Source organism: Emys orbicularis, chromosome 5, assembly GCF_028017835.1.
Source record: "Emys orbicularis isolate rEmyOrb1 chromosome 5, rEmyOrb1.hap1, whole genome shotgun sequence".
Lineage (NCBI taxonomy): Eukaryota > Metazoa > Chordata > Testudines > Emydidae > Emys > Emys orbicularis.
Window position 1 is genome coordinate 68,802,716 of NC_088687.1, and position 25,819 is coordinate 68,828,534.

Sequence of the window (25,819 nt, forward strand, 5' to 3'; positions counted from 1 at the left end):
TTTCCAATGTGCATTACTTTGCATTTATCAACACTGAATTTCATCTGCTGTTTTGTTGCCCAGACACCCAGTTTTGAAAGATCCTTTTGTAGGTCTTCGCAGTCTGCCTGCGACTTAACTATCTTGAGTAGTTTTGCATCATCTGCAAATGTTGCCACTTCACTGTTTACCCCTTTTTTCAGATCATTTATGAATATGTTGGACAGTACTAGTCCCAGTACAGATCCCTGGGAAACACCACTATTTACCTTGCACCATTCTGAAAACTTACTATTTATTCCTATCCTTTGTTTCCTATCTTTTAGCCAGTTACTGACCAATGAGAGGACCTTTCTTCTTATCCATGACGGCTTTCTTTGCTTAAGAGCCTTTGGTGAGGTATCCTGTCAAAGGATTTCTGAAAATTTAAATACACTATATCCACTGGATCCCCCTTGTCAACATGCTTATTGACCCCCTCAAAGAATTCTAGTAGATTGCTAGAACAGTTTTAGGGCAGCTATAACTTAACCACACTGACAACAGTCTCAAGAGGCTGTTACAGTCATCAGGGATTGCTTTGCTTTGTTCATATGTCCTACACCAACCACAAGGAAGGGTTGGCATAGAAGCTGTTTCCTCCATAGGTTCTGGAACTAGGGGTGCTGGGGTGCTGCCACACCCCCTGGCTTGAAGTGGTTTCCAGCATGTACAGGGTTTACAGTTTGGTTCAGCACAAGGCTCTCAGCACCCCCACTATAAAAATTGTTCCAGCACCCCTGGTTACCCCACTCTCCTATTCGCATCACAGGCAATAATAGCTTTAGAGTTGCTTTGCGCTAGTGAAGCCAAACACAGGGGAAACTGTATAAACATCTCCTGCAGGTACATTAATATGTTAGTTTGCCAAATACTTTTGTCTCCTGCCTTCTGTATGGTTACAAGAAAGTGTTTTTCTTTAAATGGGAAAAACAAGGATGGATTTGCCAGTCCTACTCTATTTCTCCCTGCGAGAATGTTTACCCCTGATTCATGGCATTTATCACAGAGTGAAGGGGAAATATTAGTAGAAGTCCATTGTTAAACTATTGGCAATATATCACCAGAGATGACCACAGAGAAAAGAAAAAACTTACAAAACAGAAAAGTGGCCAAGCTCCTAAAACAAAATGTTCTCTTCTGGATACATTATATGTACAGTAGTTGTCTCATCGCCCTCATGATAACATTCCCAAAATAATGAGATACATGAAATTATAATAGCACAAGGACACACTGTTACCTTAACATTCTATATAATACATTATTTATAAGACTGCACAAGGCACAAATTATTTTTTGACTTTTGAACACTGGCAAAACAAAATATTTTCATTTCTTAATCACCTATTCCTATCATATTTTGAGTATATTAAATTCAACATCATACTTAGAGATCCTTTATGTTTAGAGATGCCAGGCCTAATTTCCATGTGTGCTATACTTACATTACACCTACTTTTAGGCCTTTTCATACTGCCAAAATAGTTTCAAGGGATCTTAGTGTAAACAAGAATCAGGTCTATTCTTTGTATTAAACAAGCTGATTACTTGTATAGGCACTGACTTAGACAGAAAAGTACACTTTATGGCATAGATTCTCAGCTAATGAATATTGTTGTAGTTCCATTTACTTCAGTGGAGCTATGTAGATTTACATCAGCAGAGGATCTAGCCCTGTATGCCTATATTCTGGAGATTTATAGTTGAGAAGCCTTTTAACAAATGTAATAATTCAGAGAACTGTATTATGGACATTTGGGCAAATAATGAGTGGCCTCCACAGGTGAAAACACCTTTGATCAATAGATGGAATGGGCATATGGCAACCAAATGTGCCAACAAAAATTTCAAGCCAAATTCTGCCTTCCTTTACAACGGTGGAAATCTGGATCAACTCCTTCATTGTGTTGGAGAAAGTCCAGAAATACATCATTGTATCTGACGGACGAATACAGCTCTACATTATTAATGTAGACTAGCAAAGTAATTACAATTAAAATTTCAGATATCCAGGACCACCATATAGTTTTACTAGTGGACCTGATTTTCAAAGTATTCTTTGAGGGTGAAATTCCACCCTGTGCAGAGGGCTGGCTATTAAACACTACTTAGGTCCTCAAAAAAGGGTGTAAGTAGGATTTAAATGGTGTGTATGTCTTGGGTTAGAGGCGAACTTCATGCTAACAGTCCGATTCCCTCAGATGTTAGAAATGAAAATTTTAAATTTTGTTTTTTAAATGAAAAAATTGTTTGCATTTTTAAATTTAGCTGTAAAATGTTAGGATTAAATTCAAAGACAGGATTAAGAGCCAAATTCTGCTAAAAGTTACACTGGTGAAACTCCATTGCACTCAGTGGAATTACTCTGGATTTTCAGTAGTATAAATAAGAACAGAAACTGGCCCTTAATTCTTTCTTTGATCCTAATTGATTAAAAAAACACCATTTAATTTAATTTAATCTAAGGGTTTGTCAGGGAGTCATTCTTGTCTGGTTATTCCAGCAAATAGGGTTTTATTTAATACTGCTCTAAAACTGGATTAAAAAAAATAAAGCTCTTCAAATCAGAATGATCTAATTTTATGCCAGACTAGATGTCTTCTTTAGTGATAGTCTCATTCAGACCACTATTGTTTCCAATGGATTTGTATATATTCACACTGCTGAAAAAATATTCCTTTTTGATAAATACAATAGTTAAATCTTAGTGCAGACGTGCATAACTTTGCAACAAAAGACAGCTGATGAAAACCCTAAATAGAAGCAGGTCCAACAATGTCTTATAGTGTGATTCAAATATAACTGCTGTGAATATTAAAGCAGCGATAGGGAAAAATGCACAGCATATAATTTCAAAGTGACAAAAGAGTTCCTTAAAAAAAGAAAAACCATTACCCATTTTGTTACAAGTTTGTGCTTTTCCTTGGGCCCATATCACCTGTGACCATACTGCCAACATTTTGGGTTAGATGGGGGGGTTATATTTTTTCATCATAATCATTATTTATTTTTTTACATGCTACTGGGCTTGCTTGCTTCAAAGAGGTCTTCGAAATATCTGTATGCATGGTGGACATGGCTATAGTCTCATAATCATCATCCCTGGAGCGAAAATCACAAAAATGAAAGAAAAACTGCAAGTCCCTCTGGAAGTTCTTGTTGAGGAATCCATAAAAGATAGGGTTCACACAGGTAGAGATCATGGCTGTGAGGTGGCAAATCAAGAACAACAAATTGTGGCTGCAGTTGGCAACAGGTAGAATTTCATGATTCCAGTCAAACACAGTATTAAAGATGGTAAGAGGTAGCCAGCAGACTGCAAATGCAACCACAATAGAGATCAGCATGATGTTGATCCTTTTGGTTTCAGTGGATCTGTATTTATTGTCTCGCATCTTGTCCATCATGTTGTTCCTTCGTTTTAAGCGTATGTATATCTGCAAAAAACAAAATTCAACAACAAAGAAAAATATAGAATCATTTAGCCCAGAGGCAATTCTTTACAAGGACAAACAGAAATCAGACAGAAATAAGGAGAGATCATAAAATAGATTCTCTCTTACCTTTAAGTAGCAAATAAATATAAAACAAAGTGGTCCAAAGTACTGTATCACCAACAGAGCTGTGGTATAAGAAAGCCTGATCGTGTCCGAAGGGAACAAGTCCAAGCACACATATTTGTCTTTATATTCATCGATTGTTATATTTTTGAAGGGTTCATCAGTTAATACATGATAAACCAGGAAAGGCAAGGAGGAAGCCATGGCTAGAATCCAGATGGCAGCAACCCCTAGGTAGGCATGTCTGTTATTTGGCCTCCACCCTCGAGGGTTGATGATCAGCTGGTGGCGTTCAATTGCGATGAGGACCAAAGAGAAAACCGAGACTGTGATTGAGACACACTGCACAAAAGGATTCAGCTTGCACATGGCCTCCCCGAAAATCCAGTGGTCCATTAAAGTGTATACAAAGGTGAAGGGGAGACACATGATGGTCATTAGAAGGTCTGAGAAGGAAAGGTTGACAATAAGGATGTTGGTAACATTGCGCATCTCCTTCTGTTTTAAGATGATGATAATCAAGGCTAGATTTCCAGAAACACCAAGAATGATCACAGCCCCATAAACCAGAGCCAAGGTGAAGACCATGGCCAATGGCATGTGGCAATCTTGATCTTGGAAGTGTATGATTCTGGAATTCTTCTCTGAAAAGTTCAGGTGGATGGACTGATTCCCAGCAGAGGAGAGAAATGATGTGTTCATGTTGTTGGAACTTGCGTCCATGCCCTGCATTGGTCTCGACTGCACTGAGTTTCTTCCGAATGGTTTCAGAAGCTCAAAATGTTCTCATCACTCAAGCAGCAGGATCTCACCAAAAGCTGTCACTTCATTTCTTTGATAACCTTGATAACAATCTGCAAAGGGAAAAGAGCACATGTGTTTATTTCTTAACATTTTAATTGTACCATAATTGTATGGTGCTAAGGATGCAGATATGACAGTGGAGAGAGATTGGCCCTTCTTTCTGCAGTACAGAGTATGTGAGTTGCTTCTGTGATTCCTTGTTCATAACCCTCAAAACAGACCAAGTGGTCTCAGACAGTAAGCAAGATCCCCACAGCAGAAGAGGTTTTACAGACTACCCCACATCAAACACCCGCCATGCGGATCCCGTCCAAGCAATGGCAATGGAATATTCTCTACCATTTCAAATGCATCTACCCAACTGACTTAGAAATATAGCCAGCAGTGCCACTCACTCTGGAGCAGAAAGCACCAAGGAATATGAGAAGACTTGCCCATAAGCAGAACGGACGACACGAGAAGAATTTTCATCAGCACCACGGACAGACCAAAAAGCAAGGCAAGATTCAGCACGCGGAAGAGCCGGACGATGAGTATATAATCCCTAGCAGAGCTGTCCTGCTGCGAATAGACGCCAACGGGGAAGTCACTTCCCAGCGCCCTGCACCCCGAGCCTTAAATTCTCAGTCAAGAATATAGGCTGATTTCTCTCTTATATGAGTTGACAGCGAATGAAGCTGGAAGAGTTTCCCAGCTGGTGGGTTGCACCCAACGCTAGGAAGCAGACGAGTCCTTTAGACATACGCATGAGAATTCATTAGGAGGAGGGCGCTTGATCACAGGGGAAGGACACGTATCGTCTTAATTTATGCTAAATATAACCGAAAGTATAACAGGGACTATCGTTTCAGAGGCAGAACAGAAGCAGACGTATTGTCCTTCTAGTTTCATGTCACGCGTTTGCCAGCCAGGATGAAATCTGTCGAAAGGGGGATTGGAACAATGTGGGTGGGCCAACGCATATCAGGAGTTTCACAATCTTTCCCTTGAATGTAATTGCCTCTCCAGACGTGGTGACATGAGTTCTTTCTTTGAGTGTGCCACCGTGAGATTGCTTTGTGCGGAGCTGAAGAACTGTACAGATTAGAATGAGCGAATGCTGCTGACAAACTAGAAAGTGAGGACGTAGGTATAGTGTCAGGGTGGTAATGGAGGCAAGGCGGAATTTCTGTTTGTATAAGCGACTCTGGCTATAAAACAAGGCTAGACGGAGAAGACGACAATTTTAATGGATTCTATGTCTTCTCCATTCTGGGACTTCAAAAGAGAAAAAGGAATCACTCCCAAACCTACAGCCCTCAACGATACCCATCTCTCACCCTTCCCAAGCGTCAATAATTTTCATTCGAATTATTCCCCCAAAGCTTTTTTAAAATAGAATGTTTGTAGTGAAACGGTTTCCATGGTTAACTACCTTCGCCATATGACTGGGGTTTGGAAGGAGAATTATTCACTGCTAAATAGCGGTGCAAGCACTTCTGCGAAATCCCTGGCCCCTTACCCTGTGTACTCTGCCATTACTGAGATCTTAATCCTACACTTCATCACATGCAAAAGGAAGCTGAATCACTAAAACTGAGGAAGGAAGAAAGGGGGTTAATGGATCCTAATCTATGCTAGGAGAGTACATGTGCGCACAATTTTAATAATCGCTCTCCAGATTCTGGAAGTCCGCGAATCCTAGAATGCAAATAGAGACTGGAAGGCGAATTACCAAAATTAGGGGCTAGATTCCGCGACCCTTAGTCAGGGAAAACTCTTTATTGAAGGCGATGAGAAGTTTTGCCTCAGTAGGAAGTGCAGGATACAGTAGAAAGAAAGAAAGAAAGAAAGAAAGAAAGAAAGAAAGAAAGAAAGAAAGAAAGAAAGAAAGAAAGAAAGAAAGAAAGAAAGAAAGAAAAGCTCCATTATGTTACAAAATATTTACAAGTGAGAGAGAGAACAGTTGCCGACAGTTCAATATCTAAACAAATTACATTTAACACTAATGTGTTAACAATAATGTGGTTGAAAAAGTGAGCTCAACTTACGACCGATTGAACCTTTAACCATTACATTCTTTTTAAGGTTTTTTCTGACCTGTTATGTTCTGTTTTCTCAAATTGTCATGTGTTTAATGCATCTCTTATTTTAAAGCTATTCAGCTATACAATAACAAAGGACAAGCTCAATCTGACATGAGTAAACAGTGATGAAAAAGTTACTGCAAAACATAAGTTCCTTACCTAATTGATTTTCTACTGTTGACGGGCTGGTCACTAACGTGCCGCTGACATTGGGTCAAAGGCAAATCAGCAACTCCGATCACTTTAATCTCAGACAGAATTGCTGTCTAGCAGAGAAGAACAAAGGGCGGGGGAAGGAAAGAAAATAAAAAAGCAAAAATTAAACAGTTTGCAAAAAGAAGAGAGAGGGGAAGCGATCGATATTTACCTATGCAACACAAATAGAAATGCTTAAATAAGCCCCTCCTTCGCAAAAGCTGCAGGCTATTACATCACAGAAACTCAGGCATGTATGGGGGAGGGAATTGGGGGTGTTGAAAGAAGTCAACAATAAACGGACACACCTCTGCTACAACCTGCAGTTAGCAACAGTCTGGTTGAATCTGGAATTTTCCCTTTGCCAAATCTCAGACACGCTAGTTACAATGTTGTATGCTTAACCTCAGGTCAGAGCTGTAGGAGGGAGTATTGCCAGTTTACGCCATGTTAATGGTTCCTGAATCACAGCTCCATAATGTCGTTGTCACAAATGTGATTTTCAATTACTATGAAAGCCGCCGGAGCATATATTGCTGAAAGCCACTTTATTTTAAGATACCTCCAGGGAGTGAAGTTACCTTAAATGACAGTCGGTATAAACTGCAAACACAAACACAGAGGTAAGTCTTCAGAGGAGAGATGTTTTCCTCCTAACAGGAAACTGGCCTTACTTCTATTTGATATATGCTAGGGTTCAGAGCCCGTACTCTCACTCAGACAGACCTGAACACGTTGCCAGAGTGAGGACTGCAGGATCGGGCCCTAGATATTCAACAGGAAGATTACAAAAGTAAACGAGGCTCACGCATAAATTAAATCGCACACTCAGCTCAGCTGGTTTTGCATTCCATTTCTGCAACGGATTCTTTACAACCATTATTAGCAATACATGCACATTTAAAATCGCTAATTAATATAACCAGGCTTTGGCGATTTACATCCACTGGCCAAAGTTTGACTACTCTGATTGTTCCAGCTAGTTTAATAGCAGACATCCATCCACCTCAGTGTTATCGCTTATAATATCTTTACCACATAGCTTCATCCAGTCTGTCTAATCCCCCCGGTCTATTTTAGGAGTTTATATGCAGCCTGTCATCATGGTATGTAAGGCCCCTAGCCAAACTGCGTTTGTTGTATTTTGTATTTTAACAGACAACTGTCTGTGTTGAAAGACAGTAGCGCTCCCAAGAACCAGAAGCTGTATTTAGAAGTATTTAGTGCCTGCAATGAGGACTTCATGAATTATCTACTCCTGACAGTATGACTTTGCCGTGACCTGCTGAAAGACAAACCAGGACTGGTTTTGCTGTAAACATTAACTACATTTTCATTTCAGCAGCAGAGATCATACAACTCCAAGCACGTTGGGACTTCAGTAGGTTTCCGCAGGTCGAAGTACAGGAAGGGGGAATGTGTTCTCTCCTCCCCGTTCTCCAGTCAAGAGAGGGACTGGACTCAGACCTCGCCGCAGGACCTTGTTCGGGGTCACGCCTGAGTCTCGCTGATTTTGCCAAGCTCCTTCTTAAACTACTTCTTGTTTAGTAGACGGCTCTAAAGGGAAAATGCCAATGCTCCTTATTCTCGACAGAGAAGCCACCGGAGCCACCAGCCCCCAAATCGCCCCCCTGTGATCGGACTAAAGGAAGCTGTGTTTGGTGTGCGATTGTGACTCCCTATCTCTCCAGCAGGGATAGCATTAAAATAGGCTGGGAGGGGTAGCGCAGATGAAGTTGACAGCGACCGCGCTTGTCTTTCGTTGACAGCTCATCAGCCGGAGAAGACGCCGGTTTTCCCTCTCTGTGCTCAGGCTCCCCCCCCCCCACCCCCCGCCTTTTTTTTTTTTTAAGGATCCCCGGAGAGGCTAACCTGTGCTTCTAGGGGTGGGGAAGGAGAAATTAAAGGCAGGCAGAAAAAGCAAACAGCCCGGCAACCCAACCCTCCCCCTCGTCGGGATCACACAGACCTCTCCTGCTCTCTCCAAAGATTTGATCTGAAGTTTGATGCTAAGGGATAAAAGGCTACCAGAATAAAAGGCAAGGTGACGGGAAATACCCTGTAAAAAACTATTCCAGCCGCTCACCGGGAAGCATACAATACTGTTAGCCTGGACCGACAGGTAACATACCCAAGAGAGACTCCGGACGGACAGGAATACACCTCTCTCAGCTACACCTGTTCTGTCACCCTGATGAGCCACACAAACATCCGCCTAAAAAGCACGCGCGCACACCACAATTAAAAATAAAATAAAAAACGAGGAAACCACAAAAGGAACCCACCTTGTAATTGATCTTATTTTCCCCCGTTCCTTGATTTGGTGAGGGTTTGAGCAGAAGGGTGGATGGAGAACAAGGAGCCAGGCAATGGGGAAAACATCCACTGGTATTTCTCCAGCTCTGATCCTAAAGATTTGTGAGGCGAGCTGGAGACACCCCCTTAAAGCTGAACTCCACCTTATCCCGGTATCACATGATGGTGCTCTATTGAGCAGATCCTGAAGATACCAGTGCAAGCACATCACCTTTAAATTATACATCTGGGGGTGGGTTGCCTAGTAATTCTGAAATAAATGCAATTAAGTATTGAAACAAAAGGGGAGGGGGGGTTGCACTGAGAAGAACTTGAGACGGGAAGCAGTTTGAAATTGCTCTTACGGATTGAATATTGCAACATTTTGTTTGCAAGCCAGTGCCACCTTGTGGCCAAAGTTAAAATGATATTATATAAGAGCTGACTGGAGATGAGGCTGGTAACATGGATTGTGTCTCGGATGTGTCAGTTATAAAGTGTTCTGTTGTTGGTTTAAAGCAGCACAACTGGTCTCCACTTTGTTTTCTCTTGAAAAGTGATTGAACTGATAAGGAATCCCAAATGTAAAAACGCCCAGTTTCTTTACATTTCGAAATACTAAGAAAGTTAAATGTTTTCTTTAAAGTAGAAACAAGTCAACTAACCAACCACCAAACCTCAAGGAAGTATAACTAGTACTCCTTAGATTCAGTGAATGTATGATTTTCTGCATGTACATTTCACAGCTGTATGTAGTCCTGCTTTGCCCTAGCTCAGCATTTCTCAGATTTTGGTCTGTTGGATGTTCCTGAATGCTGGAACATCGTGAGAACTCATCAGTGGGATGGTTGGGGGATTGGGAAGAGAAATAGGCCATGAAAGGGTAGAACTATCCTGATAATATGATACGTAGAAGGAAAAGTTGGAGAACCATTGCCCTAGGCAGCTCCTGCATGTATTGTAAAAACTCCAAGTTTGACCATATATTTGAATACAGGATGTACCTGGCTAGTTCTGCTCATCTTTCCCACTTCTCACCCCATGAACTCAACAACAAAGCACTGCTGCTTAAGGGTTGTAGTAGTAGCGTTCAAGCCTCAGAGCCTGGAAGGTTTTAGGACCCAGTGGAGAGTCTCAGAAAAGTCATACAATTAAACTTGTATTTAATTTTAAAAAATCACCACAACTACCATGTAACTTGCAAACACTGGTGAGTTTCACTTAAGTCTGGAATGACTAGAAAGCTGAGATCCTGGGTTTTCCAGTGACTTAAATTCATTTTTAAAACATAAGTCATTGCCGACGTAGCTGCATTAGGATGGCACTCTGTAATTTTTTTGTGACTTGCCTTGTCGAAAAATGTCGGGTGATGATTATTATTATGCTATCATCATTACAGTAGTAATTTCATTACATTAATTAATACAATATTACCAGTAAATGGGAGGCCTGGCTTAGTGTAAGAAGAAATCAGGGACTGGTACTGAGGCTTGTGGCTAAGCTGCACCTACAGCTATAACTGCCAGGAGCCCCCATGTCTCTCAACTGAGCAGAGTAGGGCTGGCCAGTACTCAGTCAGGGAAGCCCAGCTGTGAAAGGGGACATTAGTGCTGGCATTCCCTAGTGCTTTTCTTTCTGAGACAATGGCCCCTTCAGGATCTGTAAACTGAGGGTGTGACCACTGGTCCTTGAAGAGCCTGTGACACTATTCATAAGTAGGGTCAGTGCCAATTTTACAGATTTTTTAAAAGGAGTGAGAGAGTTGCCAGTCTAAAATGGAAGGGACCAGTTTCTTCTATCTTCCCCCTGTTCCTCCTGCACTAGAAGGCTCCCACTGCTTAACTGCTTCCCTGCGAGGCTCATGCCCATCCTCCCTCACCTTACGGTTATTTTAAAAAATAAATGCAAGCTTTAGTGTCTCATGCACAACCCCAGCACTTTGACTACCAACAGGGGCCAGAGGCAAGGGGTGAGCCTATTTACACATTCCTAGTTCTGAGTAGTGGTGTTAGAGAAATTACATTTGTCTTATCTAAAAAAAAAATCCCAGCAGTTTCAATTGTATGAGAGACTCTTTGCTTCTTGTTTTCCAATCTTATACTGTATATTGTTACTGTCAGCTGCAATGTTTCACCTCCGAGGTAGCTGCACTTCTGTAGTACAGGAAGTAATCCGTAATACTTTGTTTCTATTGAACCTTCCATCCAAGGATCTCAGTGCACTTTATAAACATGGATGAACCAATCCTCATACCATCCCTTTTGTAGTTGGTGGCTATTAGTATCTTCATTTTACACATGAGAAAACTGAAGCCAATAGAGATTAAAGATTGGCTCCTGCAATGACTGAGTGCTGTGAACTCACAATGAAGTCAATGCAATGGCAGTTCCTGATGCTCAGCACCATGCAAGGGGGTGCAAGTTTACAAGGCCCTTGAAGGATTGTTCACTATCACACAGCAAGTCTACAACAGAGTTGGCAACAGAACTCGGAATCCTTGAGTCCCAGTCCTGAGTTTTAACTACAAGGCCATCCTTCATCCCATTCCCGTATCTACCATACAGTGGAGTGTCCAGGTTTAATTAAATAAGATTTGTGCAGTACTTTGGAAGTCCCAAAATATAATTCGTTGGAGTACAGTCCCAAAGGCTTATAGTACCAAAACTGGTGTTACTGCTTCCCATGTGTTAAGAACCATTGAGTTATAGCTGTAGTTCTTAACTTTTGTACCCTACAATATCTTTCAAAGGCAACTTATATTGCTATAACCCTTGTCCTATCTCACATCACACACCCCTTTTGTCACCCCCACATGATTTTTATGCATTAAATTTAGACTGTAAACTCTACTGGACAGGGACTATAGCTTTCCTCATCGAAACACCTAATACACATGCGGGGCACTAAAAAAAAAACCAAAACAGTAATAATCAGGACTCACCTTATAAAGCAGAGATGTTTTCTTTTCAGACTCATAATATGTGTTGTAAAGTAAATGTTCCATAATATATAGACATAGTATACTTGCCTTATGAAATGAACTCAGACTTTAGAAGTCCTCTTATCCATTCTAACTATATTTCTCTAGTGCCAGCACTAATAGCACTTTCCAGCTCAAACTCCCTGGTTCACAAAGAGGTCAAATAATTCCCCAGTAAGTCTTTCTTATTGCTAGCCATAGAAAGGACACAAGAATACTGAAACAACAAAATAGCCAAGCAGTAGTTCAGTAAAATAATATATTCAGACTTCTCTGGAGAGTACATTATCTCAGTACACCAAAGGCACCATGAGCAGCAAACATATTATTGTTTATTTTGTAGTAATTGACTTTCTGCAACAAAACACACAGTATGCAAACACCCTACCTAGAAAAACAGTACTGAACAGATAAAATATAACAACCTTTCATAAAATAATAATTTAACATTGAAGGAGGAGTAACATCTGTTATAGAGCCATTAGGAAAGCAATATTACTAGCTTGCCTGTTGACCAATCCATAAATTATAATCTATTTGTATATCCCAAAATATTGTAAAGGATGTATTAAAGAAAAAGAAAACATCAAAATTAAGGTGGTGACACCCTCTGACATTTATTTTGTTGTGCCCAGATAGTGCAGCACAAATGTTATACAAATCATCTTTTAGTGCAATACTCTGCAATACTCAAATACAATAGGGTGAATTAAGGGATACCTGAAGAGTTTTGTGTGATCCTTTTCTATGTGCAAAAAACCTGTCTTTGAGGTTGAAATTGCTCTGAATAGAAATGTCACTCTTTTTTGCAAGGATTTTTTAAACTTTATGTTTATTGTTTTCATTTTGCAATAATGAGCATATGCTTCTACTTTCATACGTCTGCAAGGCTTTTGTTGCACAACTGTACATTGTTCATATGTAAAGAATCACTTGTATTATTGAACCTGCTCCTGTTACCATTAGAGTGAATCAGGGCTTTGCCACAGGTTTCACTGTCAGCAGCACTAAACTCTCTGTTCGAATGACTAAATTATATGCACTCTGTTATAGGACTAAATACTACCCTCTGCTGTGCTGGAGCCCTATTCTCCCCCCACAAGTGACGGACCAGGATCTAGCGGTTAGAGCTGGATGCCAGCCCAGTGGTTAGAACTGTTGCCCAGCCTAGTGAGTAGAGCCAGAAATAGGAAACAGGAGTCAGTGCCAAGGGTCAGAGCTGGAGCCAGGAGACAAGCCAAGGGTCAGAGCAGGGCTGTAGCAAGCTGGAACCAGACAGGAACAAGGCTGGAGGCAAAGCAGACACAAGAGTGATCACAGCTGCAGGAATAAGCATTGAGCAGCCAGAAACAACTTCTTATGCTTTATGGTGAAGCAGACTCATTTAGACTCATCCTTACAAGATCCCATATTTGAGGAAGAAGACTGTCCGGCTAAAAAAAAAAATAAAAAAAAAATCTGGTTTAAAGGGGAAGTGAAGGCAGCTGTCAAAAACAAAATAATAAAAATATATAACAAATGGAAGAAAGGCAAAGTTGATAGTCATGAGTATAAAGCAGAAGTTAGGAATTATAGCAAATTGATAAGGGAAGCCAAGGAACACAAGGCAAACTCTGTGATCAGCAGAGTTAAGTACAATAAGGAGTTTTTTTAAAATTAATGGTAACAAAACAAATCCTGACAGTGGTGTTGGTCCATTGCTAGATGGATATGGTAGAATGGTCAATAATAATGCAGACAATGCAGAAGTGTTCAGACATATTTCTGTTCTGTATTTGAGGGGAAAACAGATGATGCAGTTTCATCATATGATCTCATCTTTCCATTCCACTAGTATATTTGGAGGGTGGTAAACAGAAGGTACTGAAGTGGTCTCTGCCATGTGTTATGCCAGTTCACTGTGACGCATCCTGACACTGCACAGATGTCACAACTGTATTTCACAAAGCCACCTTCCCGCTGCTGTCCAGGCTCATCCCTAATTGTTTTATATAAGGAAGGAATTTGGCTTATGCTGTCTTTTTGGAAAGGGAGGAGGCACAAATAACCTGTAGGATTTTTTTAAATACATGCATTTTGGAGGGAAGGAGAGGAGAGAGAAGAAGGGAGGAGATGGCATGGACAATCGAGTTATCCTGTGGAAAGCAGTATTTTCAAACAACAGAGATACTGTATATAACTTCCTTATATATCATATCAAATCATAAAGTTGTAATTGTTTTTTAATTCATTCCAAATTTTCAAAATGTCTTGCTGATGGATTACTGCTACACTGGTAATCCAGTAATGACATTAGGATCTGACTCAGAGTGATTGTATGCCAGAGAATTCTGACAATTACTAATTCAAGGCCTGATTGTCACAGACACTGAGCACTTACAGATCTCATTGACTTGTGCTGAAGCTTTGAGTATTCAGCGCCTCTAAAAGTTAGGCCCTAAAATCTTAATATACTCCCAGAGTGAAGGAGACATTTCAGAGTCTGATGAGAAACTTGTACTAAAATAACAGACTCAGAGCAATGTGTGAAGTGAGAGGAGGTGGTTTGGGGCATCCCCACTCACACGCCATTGGTTGTGGGATTGGATTTCACTTCTGGGACCCCACTGCACTCTACCTGCACAGAGACTGATTACTCAGGCTTTTTGCATGTAGAATGGATTTTGCTCTTTATGAATAATCTGAGGGAAAACAGAATAATATGGAACAAATCATGCTCACTTGAGTATTACACTGAAGAGACTACTCATATGCGTCAGTTGAGCAGGATTTGGCCCTGTATTGGCATTATGGTCTGAGAGGTATTTTAAAATGTGTATGACCATTTGTTTTTATATGGTAAAGCTTTTCAAATTGTAGTTATACCAAAGGGTTGTGTTCAGCACAGTATTAAATATTGATAGTGTAGTGACTGTAAGAGAATGGAGAAGCTAGTATTATATTTGTAGAAATAGCTGACATACAGACTTCAACATGAGAAACTGATCTATTGAGAAAAGGAAGGAATGCTGGTTAGGACAGTGGGGATATTCCCTGTTCTTTCCAAAAAGTGCTTTTGGATCTTTAATTTTCACCTGGACTGCCACTAAAAGGGGCTTCACTGTAGGGCCAGATTCTATCACTCTTACTGAAACTGTGTTGCACCTCACTTACTCCTCCCATTATTGTTCCATTGTGATCAGTGAGACTTCTTGCAGAGTACTTGAAATTCTCCATATGACTAGCAGAATTTGGCCTCTTAATGTCTCATCCCATGACAGACCCTACACTTCAAAAGGAAATGTTACAATTTTAAAAATAATAGTCACTTAAACATGTCCTGTCTTGGACTAGATCAGGGGTCGGCAACCTTTCAGAAGTGGTGTGCCGAGTCTTCATTTATTCACTCTAATTTAAGGTTTTGCGTGCCAGTAATACATTTTAACATTTTTAGGTCTCTTTCTACAAGTCTATAATATATAACTAAACTATTGTTGTATGTAAAGTAAATAAGGTTTTAAAAATGTTTAAGAAGCTTCATTTAAAATTAAATAAAAATGCAGAGCCCCCCGGACCAGTGGCCAGGACCCGGGCAGTGTGAGTGCCACTGAAAATCAGCTCGTGTGCTGCCTTCGGCACACGTGCCATAGGTTGCCTACCCCTGGACTAGATCTTTGGTCAGCCAGAACTCTCCCTTTCAGGGGAATACAGTTTTACCTCCACAAGGACTGCATTATTTATTTCTATAATAAGCCAATGTTGTTATGCAGAGTCCACCAACTCCCATACTCTTCTAGAAGTATTGTAAAACAGTGCAAATCAAATGATTAAAAGTATCTTCAAATTAGTATTAAAATTCTGAACTCTCCAAACCAAGAAAATGCAGGCTAAAACTGTACCAATCATCCTGCTGTGATTACCTTGTTACTGGTGAGTTTCCAGATTACTTATCTCCTACAATATACAATACATTCTGTTTTAGCAAAATAAGTGAACTATGGTCCGAGTTGAGAATGACCTACTGAATCTATGGTGTAGGATTCGTTTACAGTTTCAATAGCTTTCGATCAGAACCACTGTATGAAGTTTTGACAAGGGGTAATCTTGAAACTTACAGGATACAAATATTGCATGAAATAGTTTGTCAAGATTCCCCAATAAACTGAATTAGGCCTGATCCTGTTCTGACAAGGGGGAATGGCAAAAACTCCTATCAACATCAATAGGAACTCGATCCAGCCTTTATATTATTTCTAGGTAAGGATGTTCTTGTTTGGAAGATATTTATGCAATACTCTCCCTTTTATTGTGGTATTCTCCAAGTCACAATATTTCAACTTCGGACCTATTTACTATTTAGTGTACAGCACAGATCTGCCATTTTTATACCTCCTATTATATCATGTTTTTAAATAGCTGCATGCATCCATTCCCTCTCTCTGCTATGCATGCAAATGTGACGATAAAACCTAAGAGGGCGGCTCAAAATGTTTTGTTGGCGTCTGACCTATTTCAAATTCGCTTAGTCTCTCTCATGATTATAGAGCTCCTGCTGAAATACACCTACAGTAGTTGTGATCTGTGTGTAAACTGGAATACCAAATTGCAGAGTTCATAAAGATCTATCAGTAAAATGGGAAGACCTTACAAATATCACTCTGGAAATTATAGGAAGAAGGCAAACAGCCCTGATCACTCCATGGGAAGCAACATCCAAGTAAGACAAAGTTCAAGCACTTTCCATAAGGAATAGAGCTGGAGCGTACGTGCACAATTGCATACAAAACCTGAGTTATCTGAAACATTGAAAAGGTAGATGTCCAGTTTAACCTCGTGGATTGATTTGTCATTTTGATTTTTGCCCGTCCGAATTAAAAGGGAGTTTGTATGTTTACTAATACCTACTAAATCCGACCGAAATTAAATCACTTGTTATCTTTAAAAATATTGTATCACTTTTTAAGCCCTCTGCAATGCGGGCCCTGCCCCTTCCCACACTTTCACACACATAGGAACGTAAAAACGGGCAGGATAGCCAATGTTTCAAGAATGCTCCCTCCCCCCACCCCCCAGTCCCTGGTGGTTCACCTGGAGATGGATTCAGGGGGGTCTAGTAGCACTGCTTCTTTTCTCTCCATCCTAATCCTCCCATCACCCATTCTTACCCCCAACGCCCACGCTTCTGTCAGACAAAGACACAGTCTTCAGCTCAGAAACCCTCTTCGAGGCGGTGTTTCGTACATGTAAAACGCTTCATTGCTCTTTGCTCTTTCTCCAGGATTCCAGCAGCGATAAACTGCCTGCTAGGAAAGCAGCTCAGAGGACTTTGGGATAGTATGGCTCATGGCTATTAATTATTCTCCATTAAAAACATCGATAAATCATTGGCTCCTATAGGACTCGCCGATCAGAAATGTGAGGCTACATGAACATTATTCGATAGCGGGGGTGGGGGGGAGTTAAGTTAACTGGCTGGGTTTAGGGGCATCTGAATGGCTAGGAGTGAACTGGCTCGGGGAGGATGCATAGGCTGCATTGTATTTAGTACCGTTTGTCGGGATTAAAGGGATACCGAATGGTCCCAGAATGACTCGACCTCCGGTAGGTTGTGATCTTATACAGGTGTAAGTGATGCGGAGTGACTCCCCCGAGCTCAGTGGAGTTATTCCGGATTCAGACAAGATACTGCTGGTCTCTCTGCTGGTTTGGCTTCTTTAAGCGGCGAGCCAGGCTGAGCAGCAAGCCCCGCGGCCACCTTAAGAGGAAATCACTGGGGAGGGGGCCGGGGAAGGCGTGAGGGCGATGGGGCTGAAGTTAGCCGCGTGGCAGCAGTTCGCGCAGTGTGTGGCTGGCACTGGGCAGCGGGCTGGGGAGGCGGCAGCGCTCTGTCCCCACCAGCCCCGGCTCTGGGTCGCCGCCCGCCAGCAGCGTGGAGGAGAGGACCTGGGCCAGGGTCGCTCCAGTCTCCCCGGCACCAGGCGCCCGGGTGCCGGGTCCGCCTATCCCCAGTTCGCCCCTTCTCCAGGCACTAGGCAGCCCTGGGGCAGGAGCAGCCTCCCTTCAGCCGCGCCAGGCGCCCTGGTACAGGCTCTCCCCGGCAGCGCGGGCCACTAGCGCTCCGGAGCAGGATCCCCCGCAGCCCTCCACCGCGGACCGACCGCCCCCTGCTGCCAGGCGCCGGGAGAGAGAGGAGCCGGGCCTCGCCCTCCCCGCGGGCGCTGCAGGCAGAGGCTCAGGCGGCCGGTCCCAGCGCCAGGTACAGTACGAAGCCCTCGCCCCGCAGCTGCTGAGCGGGGCGCGGTCAGAGAGCGGGAGGAGAAGCCGCCGCGCGCCGCCTGGGCAGCGGCTGCAGGAGGTGTTGGGTCAGGGGCCCGATCCCCTTGGCGATCCCATTGGGTGCGATGGGAGGCGGATCTGGCCCAGCATCTGCAGCTGAGAAGTACCCAGGGGAAGGGGCTACAAGGGGAGCGCTTGCTTTTTAGCCCCAGGTCTGCAATAACCAAGCCGGTGTCAGCGCCCCGATGGCCGCTCAGAGCACCTGTGCCAGACAGCACGTCTGCCGCCGGGCACTGCTCGATCTGGGCTGCTCGCTTCGGGCTGCTCCAAAGACACCCAGGCGGGGCTAGCTCCACACTGAATGAACCCATGTGCAGTTTAGGAGCCAGGCTGCTAGAAGGAAATCTCTGTTCCTTATTTATAATCGCTTTAATGGAATATAGTGTACATACTTTTTAGAGCAGATAGTATCCAATTAAGGACTTTTCCAAAGTGTGGTTAGGTAGTGATTCAATATCCCTTGAAATGGAAGTAAATATTATCGAACACCTCCCACGTTGTTGAATTATACTTAATGCAATGCCCTTTAAACAAATATTCTGGCATTCATGTTTTACATTTTGATGAATAATTTACCTCTGACTTGCTTATAGAATATGAGAAATGCCCAACTGGAATGAGCACGTGTTTGCCATCTCTAACTCTGTGATTCTTTGAAATTAATCCTTTTATTTTTAACAATGATACTTTGGCAATACTCCAGTGAGGATCATTGAGAATCTATGCTTAATGAAATTAGTATTTTGTCTAAGTAACTAATAATATACTTTAGTTGATTGCTGGAGGACAAATATAATATATTGTATTAGTTGGCACAATCCAAAATGCCTCCCTCTAGAAAAATAGAGAAAAGCATGTTACATATCTAAAGTTGTAAGGTCTTCAGTGTTTGTTTGGTTGTTTATCTAGATGTTTGTTACAGTTACTCTATGTGCTCAGTAGCATATACTTTAATAATATGTTAGGCTTGCTTTACTGATCAGTGAGGTACTACCTTACAGTATATCACACTCCTTTGAATTTGTAGGTATAATCCTATTTTTAACGAATAGATTATTTGTCTACTATGGGAAGCCATATTGTTGTTTTTCCAGAAGAATTTTGTAATATTTATTATCCTTTATCAATAATGGCCACTTTAAGAGAGACAAGTAATCTTTTCATCATTAACATATGATAAAGCACTTGTCTGGAGTTTTGAAGTGCTCTTACTCTTTTTTTCAGAGCTCAAAGGTTCTTAAACTGAAGTTTACTGTTGAATGTACTAATTATAAAATAATTGGAACAGTTGCAGTGGTAGCTCTACCTCTTTAATCTGTGTTTTGTAAATGCACAGCCTTAACTCTCCTTTGTTGCATATAGGCATTATGACACCGTCTGTAATTACATGACATTTTTTATCCGATATAATATATTTCAGTGTTTCTAGGAACTTAGATAGCCAATGATTAAGTAATTATGGATTATTATAATACCTAGATGCAACAGGGCAGCATTAAAGTTATATGTTCAACTTTTGTATTTCTTAGCTTCTGGGTGCTTAACTATACAGGGTTAACATTGTGTTTGCAGTGTGGTTCCCAGGATATTAGAGAGACAAGGTGGGTAATATCTTTTACTAGACCAACTTCTGTTGGTGAAAGAGACAAGCTTGCAAGCTTACACAGAGTTCTTCCATCCCCCAAAATTATGATTTATGGATTTTTTGCTTTTTGCATTTTAAACCAATCACAGGCCTTAAAGTGGAATAATGAACATAATCCACTTCAGACATGTTAAACCAATATAAAGTTAGATCACTTTATATCTTAAACTGAGCTCAGACTGGACAGTGGTTTAAGCTCTTTGTGCCATTTTAAGGCTTTAGATTAGTTTAAATGGTTAAAAAAAAAAAAACCCTCCCCCGCAAAACTCTTCCTAAAAACATAACTTGGGGGAGAAACAATTTGACTACAGTGCTCATCAGAGGAAGATGAAAATTAAGATACATCAGCTGGACATAGGTGAATGTGGTTCAGGAAGATGTCATGAAGATCTTCCTGGTTCATGATGCATTTTCCTACTTTAAAGTACATTTATTTACATGCTGAATGGTGACTATAAAGCAAAGTTGATAGGAAACCAATGAGACGCAAGGAGTATGGAACCCCAAGATACTGTTTTTACAGTCACTGTTCAGGTTAGAACCTCACTTTAAATATGATGAAGGGAAACATTTTCAAAATCACCTAAGTGATTTAGGAGCCTAAGTCCCATTTTTAAAAGTGACTGGCACCTAAGTCTTATTGAAAGTCTCACTGGATGTCATTGACAAGAATAGGGCCAGAGAGGGTAAACAAATCCCAGCAGTAGAAGTTGCTGCTAATACCAAGCAGCAAGAGAGAAGCCTCAGTAAGAGCAAAAGTCCAAATAATATCAGTGGCATGTTATTGTGTGATTGTGGGCTGAAAACCAGCAGTATGGTGGGGAAGCATTTTCAGCTTCATTCAGCTAATAGCACTCAAGATGAAGACACACTGTGTAAGTGTTGTGAGTCAGGGTAGAACCCACAGAAACTGGCAACTGCCTCTTTACTGAATCATCTCTATAACAATCCCCCACCCATTCCTTGCATGACCAGCATGCAGCAAAACAAACAGCTTTTGCAGTCCAAGCTTAGTAAGATACCCACCAGTTCCAATATATGTACTGAATCATTATCTCTGGGAGAGGCAAGCAGTGCTGGTGCATGCAAGTTGACTCTGGGTACATATTTACTACAAGCGCTACAGTGTCAAAGAAAGCTGAAGCATAGAAACTTAGTACAGTGGCAGAAGGGTTTTTTCTGCCCTGTCATAAAACCACCCCCTCAAGAGGTGATACGTCGATGGAAGAATTCTTCTGTTGACCTAGCTGCATCTACAGTGGGGGTTAGGTTGACCTAACTACATCACACAGGTTGTGAAATTTTTCACAGCCCTGAGTGATATAGCTAGGTTGATCTAATTTTAAGGTATAGACCAGCCCAAATGTCTCCCTCTTTCCACTCTGTTATTCTACTCTCCCAAAGCTGGCAGTGATACTTCTGTCTTCATCCTTAAGTAGGAGTACCACTGTGATGGGTTGCCCCCCTTTAAGGTGCCACCTGGCATACTCGGATACCACTGAGCCCGCCTGTTCTGCCAGCCTGGGCCCCCTTTACCCTGTCTTGCTGAGCCAGGCTCTTAAGCCTCCTCTAGCACACACAGGCAGGGCCACACCCAGCTGCAGAAAGACACAGACACTGAGATCAGCTTAAGGGACTTGCCCCAGCACTCAGGTGTCCACCTCCCTTGGAGTGCAGACCCAAAGGTATACTGTCTTGCGCCGTATAGAAAAATCTGCACAGCGCAAGCTCATAAAAATTCACCCTCTCCATCAATGTGAAAAGAGATATGCACAGTTTCTTGCCCACCCCTAGATATGAATTGCACAAACTGGGTTATGTTATAAACAAGAAATAAGTTTACTGACTCCAAAAAATAGATTTTAAGTGATTATAAGGGATAGCAAACAGAACAAAGCAGATTACTAAGCAAATAAAACAAAACACACAAAGTAAGCTTGATTCACTAAAGAAACAGGTTACAAAATGTAATTTCTCACCCTAAATGTTGGATTAGGCAGGGTGCAGAGTTTCTGTAGCTCAGAGTTCTGGATATTTCTTCTTACAGACTGGACTCCTGTCTCAGTCTGGACTCATCCTTGCCTTTCCCTTCAGGTTAGTTCCTTTGTCCCTTCAGGTTCTTTCAGCAGTCCTTCTTCTTGGATAGGAAATGGAGGAGAGTCTAGATCAACCCTCTTCCCAGCCCTTAAAAAGGATTTACCTAAGGCAGGAATCCTTTGTTTGATCCCCATCCCCCTACAGAGGAAAAGTACCAGCAGTATCCAACGGGGTATTTTTCATCAGGTGACATTATCACCTGACCTTGTAGTGTTAATGCAGCATCTTCAAAGTTCTATTGTTCTTCTTAAATGGGTCATTCAGGAGGATTGCCTACTGTCTAGTGGGCATTCCCCCCAAGTACAAACACAGTTGTAATTGTTACATAGTCAATATCCCTAACTTTAGATACAGAAATGATACACATACAAATTAGATAATCACATTCAGTAAATCATAACCTTACAAATGATATCTTACATAAGCCATCTTGCTTATATCTTAATTATGCCATAGTCATATCATAACCATATTTCTGTGAAGAATATGTGATGTAATGGCACAACCACATCACTTCAATTCTGTTCATGACCTCTCTCAGAAAGAAAAAAGGCAACGACAACTCATAAGTGAGAGCAGCAACATTACTGTTTATAACTAATCCAAATATGCAGACCTTTTGGGGCAAAACTAAATATATTTCCACTGACACAAGAGTACTTAGCTGAAATGAAGGGTATACTGGGTTTGGTTCCATAGTCTGTCGATTTTGGAGATAGGTAGGTCTCCCCAACCCCCAATACATGAGATTTCCTTGTGGTCCACCTTTTCTATAAGAATGCTGCCTTGTATTTATCAAAGGGTCTGAAGGGGAGATTCCAGACTTCTAAGGCAGGTTTATACCTGGACCAGTACAATTTCAGTGCACACCTAGCTGTCTTTGACGGCCCACTACTGTAGCCACAGCACAAAGCATCAGTGGACATTCCTACTGCTCTGTGCAACAACCAACCATCTATGGGTACTTAGGTAGATCTTGAACATTTACTGCAACGTCTTGATACAGGCTATGAGCTTACACTGGAATGACATATTGTGCACATTATGCTGATTGGACAGAAGCAGGCTGTACACCTCATGTCCATGGGGCAGGGCACAAGGGGAAGCACTAGACCACCATAAGTGGTTCTTGTGGAAGTCACTAGTCATAGTAAAAGAACCCTTCAAACATGGCATGCTTGATCTTAATGACAGCAAGCATCACTGAGTGGCTCATATACACTAGACTTCAATCTCTCATTTGCTAGAGCAGGCAAGGAAGGATCCAGAGGAGGTTTCTGGGGATGATGCTGTCCCTGTCAGTGCCTTGAGGACATACCTGAAAACTGTGTACAATAATCTATAACAGAACAAACTGCATTGTTGCAATGATGCTGGAATTTCACTGATCCCATTATAGTAAAAGGGAGATTTGCTAGGATTTGTCTGACTGCTAGTATTAACCCAGAATTCTCTATTTCACCTCTACTGACAAAACTCTGTGTAACTTCAATGGAAGTTTTGAATCAGTGGAATCTGCAGGACTTGGCCCTATCTATTGTTAACATATATTAAATACTATTTTCCAGATTAAGGAGATTAACTTGAGTATGGCAGCTATACAATTCAAAAATTGCCACACTGGGAACTGAATTCTGTGGAACATAGTGGCCATAATGTGACACTTTCCGAAAGATTCTTTTTCTGGTGAAATTCCCTATTATGAAAATAGCGAATATAGCTGGAACAAAACATTACGCATTTTTAAGCACTCCAGTGCAGTTTGTCACCATGTAACAGAAATAGATACCCTAATAATATAGTATATGGATGGGTACAATTATTGCACAGAGCCAAATTATGAACTCCTTATTCACAATGGTGAGCAGTTATTCAAATGACTAGTCCCATTGACTCTAAAGGGACTACTTTGATAAATAGCTGGTCACTCATGAGTAAAGGGTCCACAATCTGGCCAACAGCAAACTATTGTTAATTGCTTACTTCATCTGCACCACGCTTTAAATTGTAAGTGCAAAATATGAGAATCCAAGGGTTGGGGCCTAGGTAGGCTGCATAACACATGCTAAGAACTGTGGCAATTAATTGGTGAGGGTTTATAATTATGCAGGATTTAGGGCAAAGTATAATGATATTACTGCACTTTTAAATGTAATGAAGCAATAAAGAAAATGGTTGTTTTTCTAAATTCTGATTAACACCAATGTCATCTTTTCTGCAATTGCTAATTAACATCTTTCTGATTCTAAGCAGGACTGTAATATGGATTTAGAACTCAAAGACTATAACACTACGCTTACTAAGGAGAACAGCTCTGCTACTATCAAGAGTTCTAATTTTTCTGCCTGGGAAGACTATAAGAGCAGCGTAGATGACTTACAGTACTTTCTGATTGGCCTGTACACATTTATAAGTCTTGCTGGCTTCATGGGAAATCTACTTATACTGATGGCTCTAATAAAACGCAAGCAGAACACAATAATAAACATTCTCATTGGAAACCTAGCCTTTTCTGACATTTTAGTTGTGCTGTTTTGTTCGCCTTTTACATTAACATCTGTCCTGCTTGATCAGTGGATGTTTGGAGCAATCATGTGCCATGTTATGCCCTTCCTCCAATGTGTGTCAGTTCTGGTTTCAACTTTAATGTTAATCTCTATTGCTGTTGTCAGATACCGCATGATAAAAAATCCCCTTTCTAGTAATTTAACAGCAAAACATGGCTATTTCTTAATAGCAACTATCTGGCTTCTTGGTTGTACAATTTGCTCCCCTCTGCCAGTTTTCCACAAAATTGTAGATCTCCATGAAACCCTTAATTTAGAAACACTGAACAGCGGGCATATGTGTATTGAATCATGGCCATCTGATTCATATAGAATTGCCTTTACTATTTCCTTATTACTCATGCAGTATATATTGCCCTTGGTTTGTTTAATTGTAAGTCATACCAGCGTCTGCAGGAGTGTAAATTCCGGATTGTCAAACAAGGAAAACAAATGTGAAGAAAATGAGATGATAAACCTAACACTTCATCCACCCAAGAGTTGCAGATCTCAGGTGCAACTGTCCAGCAATTCTAGATGGAGCTATACGTTTGTCAGACAACACAGAAAAAGGTATAGCAAAAAGACTGCTAGGGTGATGCCAGCTATTTTACGGAGTCATCAGGATAATAATTCTGGAGAACTCCCAGAAACCTCTGGTACAGAAAGAAGCCAGCTCTCTTCATCCAGTAAGTTCATACCAGGGGTACCAATCTGCTTTGAGATGAAACCAGAAGAAAATTCAGAGATGCAAGACATGATTACAGTATCCCGATCCATCACTCGAATTAAGACAAGATCTCGGAGGGTTTTCTGCAGACTGACAGTATTGATCTTAGTTTTTGCTGTCAGTTGGATGCCTCTTCACCTTTTCCATGTTGTCACTGATTTTAATGCCAATCTTATTTCTAATAGGCATTTCAAATTAGTATACTGCATATGTCACTTACTGGGTATGATGTCCTGCTGCCTGAATCCCATCTTATATGGGTTCCTTAACAATGGCATAAAAGCTGATTTGATGTCTCTTATTCCATGCTACCAAATATCATGATTTTAAAAGCTCTACAATAAAATATAAAACAAACAATGTTATGCCTATAAGCATACTGAAGTATAAAATATCTTTTATTCAGTTTTAGGTGTGAATCAGTTGTTAGCAATGATTAGCAGCTTCAGGTGTGAATGGTTAGTTCTAGGTCTGAATGGTTTGTATATGCCTCTTATGTACAGCAGAAATATACAGATACATTGTAATATTAGTCTTTTGTTTATCTGTTGTATGGAGGAAATCA

At 41.1% G+C, this 25,819-nt stretch overlaps 2 protein-coding genes across 2 annotated transcripts; one reads left to right on the forward strand and one right to left on the reverse strand.

Annotated features, from left to right (window-relative positions):
* Nucleotides 1-2,999: 2,999 nt before the first annotated feature.
* Nucleotides 3,000-4,313, reverse strand: NPY1R (neuropeptide Y receptor Y1). Its single transcript, XM_065405428.1, has 2 exons — nucleotides 3,585-4,313; nucleotides 3,000-3,458 (listed from the first exon to the last, which is right to left on the reverse strand). The coding sequence occupies exons 1-2, from the start codon at nucleotides 4,311-4,313 to the stop codon at nucleotides 3,000-3,002; spliced, it is 1,188 nt and encodes a 395-aa protein (XP_065261500.1).
* Nucleotides 4,314-17,486: 13,173 nt separating this feature from the next.
* NPY5R (neuropeptide Y receptor Y5) lies at nucleotides 17,487-25,578 on the forward strand. The gene is made up of 2 exons (XM_065405837.1): nucleotides 17,487-17,501; nucleotides 24,232-25,578. Exons 1-2 carry the CDS (start codon nucleotides 17,487-17,489, stop codon nucleotides 25,576-25,578), a joined length of 1,362 nt encoding a protein of 453 aa, XP_065261909.1.
* Nucleotides 25,579-25,819: the final 241 nt, after the last annotated feature.